The 14,497-nt window shown below is 40.7% G+C and overlaps 1 protein-coding gene across 2 annotated transcripts in view; it reads right to left on the reverse strand.

Annotated features, from left to right (window-relative positions):
* RAPGEF4 (Rap guanine nucleotide exchange factor 4) overlaps positions 1-13,161 on the reverse strand; it is a gene marked incomplete at both ends in the record, with an annotated part of 145,115 nt that extends 131,954 nt beyond the window's left edge. For both annotated transcript variants that reach the window (XM_080346775.1, XM_080346774.1), the window contains 3 exons: positions 2,400-2,488; positions 3,606-3,748; positions 13,097-13,161. In XM_080346775.1, coding sequence (XP_080202901.1) covers positions 2,400-2,488; positions 3,606-3,748; positions 13,097-13,161 — 297 coding nt within the window. The remainder of the gene's footprint in view (positions 1-2,399; positions 2,489-3,605; positions 3,749-13,096) is intronic.
* Positions 13,162-14,497: the final 1,336 nt, after the last annotated feature.

Consider the following 14,497-nt stretch of genomic DNA (forward strand, 5'->3'; position numbering starts at 1 on the left):
TACAATTTCCTGCTTATCTTACATGGTAAAAGATTATTAGTCATGTCTAAAGACCTTTTAACTAATAGGAACCTAAATACAAAGTTAGCTTCTCTCTTCCTTCTCTACTTTTACATGAGACTACAAAATTTTAAACCTGTAAATTCAGGTGAACTTCTGTATTTCTTTGCTCTACTTTTGGCGGTGAGGCTGTATCCTGTGGCAACTGCATCAAAAGAAGCACGACGAAAATGTCAGGGGAGGTGATTCTCCCACTCTACTCCAGTCTCTTGAGACCCCCACTGCAGTACTGCATCCAGCTCTGGGGCCCCCAACATAAGAAGGACATGGACCTGATGGAACGAAGCCAGAGGAGGACCACGAAGATGATCAGAGGGCTGGAGCACCTCTCTTACAGAGACAGGTTGAGAGAGTTGAGGTTATTCAGCCTGGAGAACAAACAGCTCCAGGAATATCTTACAGCAGCCTTCCTGTACCTAAAGGGGACCCACAAGAAAGCTGGAGAGGGACTTTTTACAAGGACATGTCATGATAGGAAAAGGGGTAATCGCTTTAAACTGAAAGAGGGCAGATTCAGATTATATATAAGTAAGAAATTCTTCCCCTTGAGGGCGGTGAGGCACCAGAACAGGCTGCCCAGAGAAGCTGTGGATGCCCCATCTCTGAAGTGTTCAAGGCCAGGCTGGATGGGGCTTTGAGCAACCTGGTCTAGTGGAAGGTGTCCCTGCTCATGGCGGGAGGGCTGAAACTAGATGAAATTTGAGGTCCCTTCCAGCCCAACCATTCTATTATTCTATGATTCTATGAACTAGGGAGCATTAAGAATTCAGGTCATTTCTCCTCTGAGAAGGAAACACAAGGTTAAGAAATTACTGCAGAATATAATTTCTAGAACTACATGAATTGTACTTCTGTAGTTTCCTATTCGCAGAAAAATGCAGGGAACCTGAATAAGCAGAAAAAAATATTTACATTAGATTTCTTAAAAGGCTTAAGTCTTTCATACTCCATCTAATGCAACAAATCAACATTTCAAACAAATTCTTAATTTAACTTCAACATCCAGAAAACTTTTGTGGATATATTTCTTTCTGATTCAGTAAAGAACATTGGTCCTTAACAACCGTGTAGTGCCATCTTTTGGCAAGCACCAGAGAACATTCCTGATTGCTTCAGATCTACACAGAAAAGGGTCTCATGAGACCTCAGTACTGTTCCAAATTGTGACAATACCAATGACAGACAGACCATGCTGAGAATTGCTCAGATTAGAGTAATTATACTCTCAATCAGTCACTACTTAGTATAGTGAAGAGGTTACTAAAAATAATTATGTGAAAGAAGTTCCTTTTGTATCTGTCATTTTACTGTAAGAAGTAGAAAGATGCAGTGTTCACACACTGCCCTGATTTGCATTCTGACCCAATCTCCCTGTTGCTGCATGGCTCAACAAAGTGAAAAATATAATTTCTGCCAAATTCCTATGAGCTAGAAACCTTTCCCAATCAGCCAAGCCTTGGACAAAGAAAACACCACCAACACCACCCCCCAAGCATGTTACATTCAATCAAGGTTGGAAAAAGGAGCAGTGTTATTCTTCAGGTCCTGAGTAGCTGCACCACACACGTGACATGTCAGAGGTAAAAGCCCATGCTGAGCTACAAGATCCCAGGTTTCAAACTGGAATGGGACATGACGCCTTCTCAGAAGACTCAGCTCACAGCAGGAAGTGTGCATCTTGTCAGCACAACACTTGACAGCATGGGTTGGAGCTCTCTCCAGGAAAAATATCTCATCCTTTTTTTTGTATTTACTCTGAATTTCTGATTTTGTAAATTCAGGAATGCCAAGACACTGAGAAATCACTTGCAACTTTGGAGGAATTTTACTTGTTCTTATATTTCTTAACACTGAATAGGTATTATCAGTAGGCTTCTGGTCTAACATGGCAGTGGCTCCAGTACTCTGCTATTACTATAATACTTTCCCATTCTTGCAGTGAAGACTACAGCATACTGTTATCAGACTCCACCACTGGAGGGTTTGGTTTGAACTTTCTGAACAAGGACTGAATTAAAATATCTCCAGGGAATTAATTAAAAACTTCTAGATCTTTAGCTTAACTTCATAAGGCACTACTAGAAAAGACAGAGGAGACTTGTTTCATATTAAAATGTAGACCCCTTTTCAGAGCATTACATTTCAGTCTTCTTGAAATCAATGGCAGGGTTTGCCTCCATAGACAAAAGACAACTGAGACTAAAAGAGACTCAGAGAAACATGCTTGTGATAAGAAAAAATATCTGTACAATATATGTTGTTGTTATCTACCTCAGCATAAGTCATACTCTTTCTTTGTACTACTGACTGGATGGGTTTGATGAAAAAACCTATTTTACCTGATGGTTGCTTGTATCAGAAACCTTCACATCCAGTGATCCTGTCAGAACAGCATACCAGTTTGTTCCAATATCACCCTGACGGAACACTGCAAAGATGAAATCTTGTTAGTAAGAGCTATCTCCTTAAGTTTAGAAACATTAATAAACATCTTCCCTCATATTACTGTACTATTGTAGTCACTCCTGGCACTATAGACTTTGCCATATCAGACTACTTACTTACTATTACAATAATACTTGCAATGACACTGGAAAGCACATATTTTAGTAAAATAGTTGATACACTACAGAAACAATGAAAGCATATAGAATTTTTCCACGCTTCTCCCCAGTTTGCCTCTCTTTTACTGCTATCTTAGTTAAACAAAACAAACAAACAACCCCAAAAATACTTTCTGAACAATGTCCCTTTGAAATTCAGAATCTTCCAATGCAGACACAGCTCCCACTAACTTCAGTGAAAGTTTTGGTAACTGCAGGAGTTGGATGTTTAGGCATTCCAACTGTGTGATTACAGAGCATCGGAATTCCCACGACTCTAAGCAACCCCCAGTGCTGTGTGCCTAAAGCATGCCAGATTTACCTCAGGGGTACCCAAGACTCTATCAAACACCACAGGTCTCCATCAGCCATTGCCCTGGTACAGCTCTGAGAACTTGCACATTCCCATCACAGGATCACCACTTAGTTCCATCTCAGCTTCCCAGATCAAGCACAGCTGCCCCCCTTCATCTGGCACACAGGCTGCCAGAGCAGGCACAGAGCTGTTGCACCTCGCAGGAATATGCAGCTCTGCAAATCTGGTTCGTGTTATCCGGAGTGACTACAAACTGAAGGCTACTAGTGATGTGCCTATGTAATATACTTTTGCCCCTGACATCACAAAGCATCTACAAAGGAGAACAATAATACATTTACAGGGAAAGAATCAGGCTTAAGTGCAATGACTTGCTTCTAATTTTACAACAAAACAGTGGCAGAGTCCTAAATCCAGCAATGTGTGTCTTGTTACCATAGATTCACTACAAACTGTATTTGTAGAGCAAGCAGCACTTTAGTCCTGCCTTCCCCCATGACTATGACTGTAAACATTTTTATAGCCATTCCACTGATGGTGCTCTCTCATCGATCTCCCAGAGACAATCCCAGCCTAATCCCCAATTTTATCTACATAAAATAGATCGTTATATGAATCTCTCTTACATGTGATTCCTTTTTCCAAATTTTCATAGTATCCACAGAGACATATCTGCTGGAGAAGATTTGGATGAAATTTCTCAAAAGCTTTTACTTCTTTCAGTCGTGTGAATATTATATCTACATCTTCACTGGAACGTTCCAAAGGTCTGCAAAAAACAAAGGACACAATTCTCAAGGGCTTTATCAGAGAAACATCCCCACCTGCATGCACCAAACTTGCAAATCTTTGCATTAAATGTCACACTAGAATATAAACCAGTTAAAATGCATTTCAAAGGTCCATAATGAAACCCTTCCAAAACATCCTAACAACTGTCCACTATCAACCCGAGCATGATTATTATTATCATTTCAACAATGACAGTGTCAAGAAGCACCATGCAGCACCAAAGTCTTACTGCACCAATTACTGTAACAGTATATATGATGATACAGTCCTTATCCTAAAGCGCTTAGAATGATATGTATTTTTAAGTTTGTAAGGGAACATGAATAAACAGATGTCCAAACATATAAGAGGTCTGTAGAATTGGTGCCCAAAATAGGAGTTCTCTGCCTCGCTAAAATAAAAGCTTTAGATATCTGCAGTAACTCCTATAACCACATCTCTCTTTTGCATTTTACTGAGTATAAACTGATTTGAGTGTTCTGTTTTCTCACTTGCAAGCAAGAAATACAACTTTAATAAGTACATTTTCTTCACACAGTTCCTGTCTCTTAATGTTTGACAAATTAAATAGGCGAGTAAGAATCATAACTTTTCATTGGTAAGGGTGAAGAGTTTTAATCTAAATATTTAAAATATTTTAAATCTATTACACTAACACTTTAATAACAAATCAAACAAAAATAAAATTGTAAAACTCCCTCCAACAAAGTAGCTTGTGGGCCAGCAGTTCAGCACGTTCAGAAAACGACAACGTATTTATGAAACTAAAGTGAATTAGCTCCATAACATACATTTTAAATGTGATTATCAAATGTTGTGAATCAGCAGGTAAGTCAACCACTAACCGACAGCATTAGAAAGAGTCTTTCTTAACAGACTACATGCCTACCACCATGCACAGAAATAAACACAGAATGTTCCAGGAGATCATGCTGGATCAGATACAGAAATAATTTATGTAAAAATGCGTACCAGAAAGATAGACAACGGTCAGTGATCATTGGACTTATCACTAACTCAAATGCTCCTCATTAATTTTACTGACAAAAATGTTCTTTCAGACAGTGCATGAGCTTCTAAATGAACAAAAGTCAGGTAGCTTACAATGAACAAAGACTAGGCTCATAAATACATATCTTTATCATCTTATTGTGACACCCACAGTGTAAGCATTCCTTCCAACAGAATTTTTATAAAATTTCCTCTTTGGAACCAAAGACTTAAGGGATCTAAATCTTTGTTTCAGGGAAGAAGGCCAGATCCTACTCACATTGAATCTCTATCTCTCATCTTTCTTATTAAATTAAGTCTAGGAGGGATTAAATTTCTATTTTCATTTATACTCCAACTTACCCTTATTAAATACAGATGAGAATAATAACTCTCTGGTGTATACGGTTGCTTCTACACAACCATGACATCCTCTTACCACTTCAAACCACAATCAATTACAACAGCTCCCTTTTGAAATATTTTAAGCAAGATTTTCACCCATTCCTCTTTTTCTGACTGTGCACGAGCTGACAGGTACTAATAAGCATTAACCCTCTTGTCAAAATCCTTTTAAGAAGATTAGGAGGTGCAGCTTGCAAACAGATTTAAAAGCCATTTATACAAGATCTCTACCCAAACTGCCCTAACTCTTGGAATACTAACTCCCTTAACTTACAGACTCTCAAATAACAGCAAAACCCAACGAGGGACAAAATGGAGCTCATTCTCAGAATATCCCATTTTCCTAGAAAAACTGTGTCTGAGACTCTTCCATCCATACAACTGTTCACAGCTGATTCAATTCAAGCCTATCTGTAGGATCTCAGTGTTTAGTGGTTGCTTGATGCAGTTGGACAGGGGAAAAGCAAACTGGGTTAGCAAAAAACATGCATCAGGGTGTATAAACTTAATCAACACTGTTTTCTCAGTGCTCTTTCTGAAATGTGAGTTCAGAAATCTCGTCCACTTCTGGTCTTGTCAAAAGGACAAAATTTGGGGGGATTTAATTCATAGACTGTGTAGCTCTTTTTCTTGAGAGTTGCTGGAGGCTCAAGAGATGGGGTTTCCATCTAGTTCAGAGGAAGGTGAGCACTGGGCTCAGTTCCACTGATGTGGCAAGGAGTGTCTTGTGTCAGGCAGAACAACTGCAGGAAAAGCTCTTTCTTCTGACAAAACTGCTTCATGACCACAGTAAAGCGAGTCACCATGGAAAGACAAGCACTCTCACAGGTAGCTGAGCCACGCTTTTCAGAGTTTGAAAGATAAGCACCACAGTGAGAAACCAAACTCCACATTTATTGAGAAAGACAAATTAAAGTCATGTTCCTAGTGGCTTTTTATAGCCAGCAGCTGCACTACAGCACTTTGTATCAGCAGCAGTTACCTCCACTTGCAAGTTTGTGAAATGGGCATTTGAAGGAGGACACACAGGTGTGCTCTGAACAAAGAGGCATGCAAACTTCTAAGTAATATGCATAGTAGTGATCTGAAAATTGTCACACTCCTTACAATGTTTCTTAATAATGCATTACTGAAAGACACTTGTTTCAGGAGCTTTTCTTCAAAATATACTGGGTTTAATGTTACTGTGTGCAACTAAATTTCCACAAATATTTTGACTATAAGGGCACACATTTTGATCCAGCACATTTGGAAATGAAGCTAGAATCTAGGAGAGGATTTCAGTAAATAATTTAACTAATTATCTATTTTAGAGAATGTACCTTCTACTCAACCTGTGTTTTATCAATAAAAAAACAAAACAAAACAAGCAAACAAAAAAAACTACCACCACACACAAAACAGCCAGCATGGAAACATATAAGGAACCTTAACTGTATCCCAGAATTAAAACTTCTTAATTCTATCAAATGACACACAGAGACAAACATCTAGTATAAGGTTTAGCTGTTTGCTTAAGATTGTGAATAAGCACAAAAATTAACTAGGATCAAAGTTGTTTGACAACAAAATGCCTTTGCATTTGGTCAGAGCTCCTGGGAAATGTCCTCAGTGTTTAAGGTAAGGAATGAAATCACACTAGGTGTCCCAAGCTGAGGTGGACCTTAGTCCTTACTAGGACATAGAATTTTGTCTGTGAAAAACCTCCAGATTTACAGTGTAACACTAAAAGTAGTAGCACTCAAACTAATTTCTATTAAGTGCTTATAATCTATAGAATGAGATTGGTATAGTTTTACCTTGTGAGAGAGCATAATGAGAATAATTAAATAGCATGGCATCAGTTAACTGCTTTTCCACATGCCTGCAAAACTCATGCAAAGTTTGAACACTTTCTACAAAGTATTTTTAATAAATGTATTATCATCGTAACTGTTGTCATCATCAAAATAACATCAATGAATCTATTTATTATGCCAAAATGGCAAAAGATGTATTTATTAAGTAATAATACTCATATTTTTCTCAAGTTTAAAATGTACTACCTAAGCAATACAGCTATATTAGGTAACAAAACATAAAACCAGGTTTTTCACCTTCATATGCATTTTTAAAAGACGAAATACTTCAAGAGAATAAATAAAACTGTAAGGAAATTTTCTCCTTTCATTTATTAAATTTTTTATGTGTGGTACATGGTTTGCAACCCAGGTGTGACTAAACCTTTCTGAATAAACCCTGCAACTTTCATCAATGTGAACTGGAGCTCAGGATAGTTAAAATTCCATTTGACAGAAGTAGATCTGGATGAAATTACATTAACCAGCACTGTGGCTTCATAATAGACATTAAAAGCACTTTAATATGAAGACAGACTCTGAGACACATTGCAAATTAAATTTATAATTGAACAATATGCATAACTGATTATATCCTTTAATTCAAACTCTGGCCGTTGCCATCCACCAACACACTGCACTAAATGCACATTTACCCATTTAGGATCTGCATGGTTACAGCTAATGAGAATGTACAACTTACAGAAACTATGAAATAACCTCTACAGATTTACATTGACATACATTTTGACAACTCCTGAATTCAGCAATGAAGTGGAAAGTCAGCTGAAGAAACATTTTTTAAGGATATTGATAAAGCAGCAGGAGTAGTAAGTGATGATGCCAAATATAGTGCAGAAAATACTAACAGAACAAAGGGAGTATCATAGGATTTATGAGCTTGTTAAATGCAGCAAATTCTAAGACACAGACAAAACTAAATGTCACACTGGATAGGAAAAATACTTATATTCGAAAAATACCTGGTGACCACCTGACTTTGAGGGCATGATTTGAACTAGCTGGTTTGTTGAGGGTTTATTTCTTTCCTGGAACATGAGGTTTTGTTATAAAATAAATTTAATGTGCTCAGAATTTCAGAGATTGAATCCTAAGAATGACCCAGAAATAACTCAGGCACTGACAGTTTAGACATGTTTCCAGTATCATCTGGTGAACACCTACAGTTACACAAGTACCACAGCAATTATGTGGCCACTTCAGAAAACTATAATACCAACTAAATTTAAAGATATGTCCTAAGAGGCATATACATACATTAGTTTGCTCAGGTGGGTCATGACAATGTATATACACATGAATGCCTAGGGCAACCACTATTTCTTCCCCTTAATACCTGGCCGTAGAACAAGTGTGTACCTTACTGCAAGCACATGTAACAAATGAAAGCTGATACTAGAAATATGTAAGCCTGCGAGCAGGGAATAAAATAGCTTGAATATGTTTAAAATACAACTCCTACTCTTTATATGAGTTATTTTGAAGTCATTTTTCAACAAAATGCACAGACCTACAAGCTCGTGGCAAGCTATATTAACAATTATTTTGGTATCTCTGAGGAGATACTGAAAGAAAAAGGGCTTTCTTATTATTCAGCAAAGACTGCACCTTTGCATTGCACTAGAAAATGAGTGGCATGATGCAGAAAGAGAAATTTGTCATTAATCATCACTCTTCAGAAGATTGTATCTTTGCATGAGTGCTAGAAAGCACACAGGCCATGTCTATACTGCTCTGTCTCCAAGACAGCAGTGTCTGTTGCTGATTTATTCCCACTGGATCCAAGTACACACCAGCTTAGCCACATCCTGCACACACAGAAAACACAATGAGGACACGGGCCGACAGGAGCTGCAGTGTATGCCCATGATTTTGTTTAGATCCAAACTAGGCGAAAAATGGTGGTGTTATTTCCATGGATGTGTTACAAATAAAAAGCAAAGGTAGAAATTTAAAATATATAGAAGTCAGTGAATGTTTTACCAGTTGCATAAAAATATTTTTTAAGTAAAAAAAAATAGCGTCATAAAGCAATTCTAAAATATTCACAATATTTCTTGATTATAAATTTATATCTCATTATATTTGACAATAATTTTCTATATTTCTTTTACAACAACTCTTTCAGAATATCAGTTATTCATCCTAGGCTATCTGTATACTCACAAGAGACCTGTTGATTACTAACCATATACAAATGACTTAAATCTCAAATATATGTTACAATGAACTAAAAACCAAATCCTGATTCAAATATGCTGCTGTTACACAGCTTCAGTCTAAATTTATACTCAAATCTGAGATATTATCCTGTGTTATTTTGCTTTTGTTAGATGTAAATTATGCAAGTCCAAAGTCTAACAAGGATATAAAAGCTCAGTGTGTACAATATGTTCTCGAAACATCCATTCATATTTAAATAATTTATAAACAGTTGAGCAAAGATCATAACGTTCTCAGCATAGCGGGGTAGCAAAGTTACACACTTTGCTCTGTGATCTGCTCCTCCAGTCTGCTAAGGCTCTGAAGGTTATACTTAATACAGAGAAAAACACAACATGTTGTGGGCAAGTATGAAATCCTGGGATCTCTGACTGTTGCAAATGCTGGACATATAATTTAAAAGTTTGTATTTGAATCCAGGTAAAACATCTGAATTTGATCAGGTTTAGAGAAATCACAGTTAGGCAAAAAATACTTTGTCTACCATTCAATAAGGAAATGTCAACATGGAAATTTCTTGGTTAGACAGTCTTCGATGTGAAAGAAACCATAAGAGCAGGGAAGATATTGTTCTTAAGCTAATTATACACACTTGCATAAATCAGCAACCTTCTTTTAATTATGTGTAGATTGGACATACAGAAAAATGCTAGGATGCATGCATGCTTCTGCTCCCTAGGAAAACAGTGGTAAGGCAACTGTTTACTTTAAAGATAAAAGGACAGGGTTTCCTTAACAGAAAAACTATTTATACCTCCAGGTGTACAGTCAATCAATGCTGATCCTCTGTCTCTCCTGTTAAAATAAAACATTCTTGACAGAGCACAGTGTTCTGAACTTCTCTTTTCCTGCTTTTCTGTATTTTTGCACTTGTGACTTTATATATAAATACTGTCCTGTATATTTGATTTTTAAGTGCTGATCTTCGGCTTTTGTGGTTAGTAACCACACATGGAGGTTGTATGGTCGAAGCACTGGTGGTTCCAGCCCACAGTATCCTACACAGTAATAACATTTCTCCTGAAACATTTTAGTGGTTCTTCTCTTTTCTATGTGCTCTCATTTTAGATGTTAGTAGTTTTAGTTTCATGGGTGACTTGGGGAAAAACATGAAGAACATATACAAAATACATCATGTCTGTACGTTATTTATATTACTTCAATTTAGAGTTTAATTCTCCTTTTTCTTTTTAAGAATTAAGTTGGATAATCCATATTACATGCCATTTTAATCATCTGATTAAAATGAGGCTCACCTAAAATTCTGAAGCATACCAGTTGTAGAACAGCCTTCCCCTTGAAAAAATAAATATATTAACTAAAACATAATAAAACTATCTTTATTATTCAATAGAAACGCATGGTATCTTACAGAGAGCTGACTCATTAAATGATCCTATATTTACAGAATTCACATGTAGGTTAAAAATGCTGTAAGATTTTTTTAAAAGGTTTAAAATACATAGAAATTACACAATAATTCAAATGAGTACACTGATAGATCATCTATAGAAAAGAAATATACTCTAGAAATACAAGTGTGTAAATTAATTAAAAATGCTTTATCAAATAGTACTTAGATTCCTATAGTACTTTTCCAGCATAGCTTTAACTGTATTTTTTAAATGGAAAAATAGAACACAACACATAAGTGTATTTCCTGTGATCACAAAGCAAAGCATGGCAGAGAACAGGAAAAAACTACAGTCTCTCATGTCCTGGGTTTGTCCCACATCCAAATTGCCTTCTGGAAAAGGACAATAATGTATAATTCTTTAGGATACCTGGAAATGATTCCTTTCACTGAACAAATTGGTGCTACTAGCTCACTCCAAGTACCAAAAAAAAAAAAAAAAAAAAGGAAGAAAAAGTCTCATCTTAATAGCTCTACTGAAATCCCCATTATAAAAATGGTCAGCATATTAATTTTCATATCATTATAATGGCAGAGAGATTTCTAAATTAAATGCTTCTCAGGTGTTTCCTAAAAACACCACTCACTCCCCAAGGCTATGTAACTCATTAAGCACAAACCCCTGAACTTCAGTTTACAATTTAGATCTCACAATGTATTGCATTTAGGAAACCTCAGAAATTACACCATCTGCTATTCAAAAGTACTGGGGCTCATACTCTACTCCTTCACGTCTGCTCCACTCAGTTTACAGAGCGGAGAATCAAGCCTTCTGCTTCACTTTGGTTTTTATATGGTCAGGTTACCATCATCAGTTCTATCTGTATGTACATTTAGAGTACTTTCAACATTTATACGCATTATTTAACCTCTAAGAGGTTAGCCTTCTTTTAAGTCATGTGTTACAGAGGGGGATCAGTATTTGTGGTAGGTGTCTAAACCAAAAGTTTCCTTAGCTTCTTATAGTTTGCTGCCAGGACTGTCAAGGAAAACCTCATCGGGGTGCAGTCCTACAACACTAGGACACAATGATAGAAATTATGAAGCGAGGAAGGTTCCTTCTGTGTACATTAAGGCTTCTCTCCACAGCACAGCCCCAAATGGCATCAACTGTCAAAGTCAGCAGATAATGCTCAGTAAACCGCTGGACACCATTTAAGTGAACTCTCTCTCTTAGCTTTCTTTAAACTGTATAGCATATTTATGGTCTCCATTTTTGTAAACTATTTTCCTAGAATACAGGAGACACAGTGAGTGTTCAGAAATCAAATCACTTCTGAACTAATCCAGTAAGTGTTGAAGGTAGGAATACAGCAAAGGACCTTCAAACTGCCCGCCATGCAACTGCGGGAATCATTTTCTGCTGCAACACCCAGAAAAGCACTCCAAATATATATATGTATGTATATATACATGTATATATAAATATACATAAATAATTCGTCTGCATTTTTAGAAGTGAGCCCAGCACCTCTGCGCACACGTTATCCAGCCCTAAGTGCCACCCACGCGGTGCGGGCCGCCCGCCCATGCCTCACCCGCAGCCAGCGCTGCGGCCCGCCCGGGGGACACCCGCAGGCCCCAGGACGCCGCAGCGGGGAGGAGGCTGTCGCCGCTGAAGGGAGCCGCCGCCGGCCTCGGCCAGGCGACATTTTTATTCCCCCCACACACCTCCAACCAATAGTCCCGCACCTGCTGGAGCCAGGCAGCGCTCTGAGGCGAGGGTCCGTCCTTTCCCGCCCAACCTGTGAGGCGGCTGTGCCGGGGGGCGGGGGGAGAGCGCTGAGGCGAGGCGCGGGCTGTGAGGCGCGGTGTGCTGAGGTGAGGCGGGGGTAGTGTGCGGAGGTACGGTGAGGCGGGGGCTGGTGTGCTGAGGGGAGGCGGGGGTAGTGTGCTGAGGTACGGTGAGGCGGGGGCTGGTGTGCTGAGGTACGGTGAGGCGGGGGCTGGTGTGCTGAAGGGCTGCGTGGGGAGGCAGAGGGCGGACGGGGGCGCGAAAGCGGCAAGAAGCGGGTCTGCCACGGCCGAAACGGCGGGTCCCTGGCCGGCAGCCCCAGGCCCCCGGGCCGCGACACCCTCTCCCCGCCCTGAGCTCCCCCTCCTCCACCACGTGTAGCGTTTTCCGGGCAGCGGAGCCCAGCGGAGAGCGGCTGTCCCAGCGGGGACTGCCCGTGCCCTCCGCTGCCCGCAGCTTTCCGAGCCCTCATTTTGCCCCGCCGGCCCAGCTCTGCTTCCTCCGGGCATTTTGCTTCCCACCTGCACGCTCCTTATGTAAGGCAGGAGCTGACGGGGAGCGAGAAGTGGGTGTCAGCGCACACACACTCGCACACATATACATCCATCCATCCATCCCTACATACATGCACGCATGCAGGGAGGCAGGTTACGCGCACACAGCATCCCTCCGCAGCCGCTCCTGGGAAGATGCCGATACCTTTTATCCAGGCAAGCGATCCACTCGCCGGAGGATGAGGAATGGGAGGTATGAGCGGCGACCATGTTGGACAGGGATCAGGTCGCCGCACACCCGGCTGGCGGCGGCGGCGGCTCCCCCGCCGGTCGCTCGGTCCGTCCTCCCTCCCTCGCTCCCTCCCTCCGCGCACGGCGCGATGGGCTCGCCCAGGCCCCCGCGGCTGCCCGCCCTCCCCGCCGAAGCCAGCGGGGCTGCGGCTCCCGGTTGGGGGGCCCTCCCGCCTCGGCCTGCGGCTGGGCTGTGACCCGGCGCCGCCTCGGCCGCCCGGGAGAAGCGCCCGGCCCTGCGAGGCCGGTGGCGGCAGGTGGCAGCCCCGGGAGGGGCGGCCGCCAGGCGGGGAGCCCTGCGCTGAGGCAGGGGAGTAAGACCATCCTGGAAAGGATTTAGTCCCCTCCTGGAAGATGTTGTCGTTTGCCTTAGGTGAGCTCCTCGGTACGCACACTTGAGCCCGACTTGCCGGTCCCTGCCCTTGCTTCACCAGAGATGTCCTTGGCTGGGTTGGGGGGCGGGAGTGGGGAAATACCAGCTTTTTAGTTATAATAAGCAGCTTGCGAGTGTTTTCGCAGCTCTCCAGACCCCTGTGTCTGTTCCCCCAGTAGTAAGTGCACAGCAGAAGGAAGGTGCAGTTGGCATTTCAGGAATTTTTCTGATGCCTCCAGCCTGCTGTCTATCCTGTCATCTGTGTCCTAAAAGCTCTGGTTTATTGTAGGTGAAAAATGAGCTGGACAGTACAGCCTGTGAACAGGATTTAACAACTGGAGGGAACCCAACACACAGCATGAGAAAGGTGAGCGTAATATAGAATGAAAACCATCTACACCCTTCTGTTGTGGTAGTGGTAGTGGTAGTGTTTGGCCTGCAAAATGCAGGTTTTTTAAGGATACTAATGCACACATGATTAAAAAAGTGATGAGCAGAGGAAGGAATGCAGAGCAGCAGGTCTTCCTGTTTTGCAAAGTTCTTTGTGAAATATTTTCTACAAAATATTTCAGGATCTAGATCATATCTTCCCAAGTAATCTGTGTATAACCATAAGCCTCAGTTTACAGTCAACACAACCGGCCTTGAGTAGCGTGGGAGAAGAGTAGGAAGTGATAGAGATTTCAGCAGTATGTTTGGGGTTACATGTAGATGATAGCAAAGTAAAACTCAAACTGTGCCTTCCTTTAGGCTTATAACTCCTCACTGCTTTACAGTGTGGATGCAAATGATTAATTCAGATGCTGATAATCTGCCAGTGCCTTTTATAGTTCTCCGTGCGCCATCTTCTCTGCCCCCTGTTCTGATCTCTTTTGCTGTATCAAGTGTAATTTACTTAGGTACATATGCTACTTCACATTTTACATCTACCTTTTAACAGCC

Source organism: Nesoenas mayeri (genome assembly GCF_963082525.1).
Source record: "Nesoenas mayeri genome assembly, chromosome: 6".
Lineage (NCBI taxonomy): Eukaryota > Metazoa > Chordata > Aves > Columbiformes > Columbidae > Nesoenas > Nesoenas mayeri.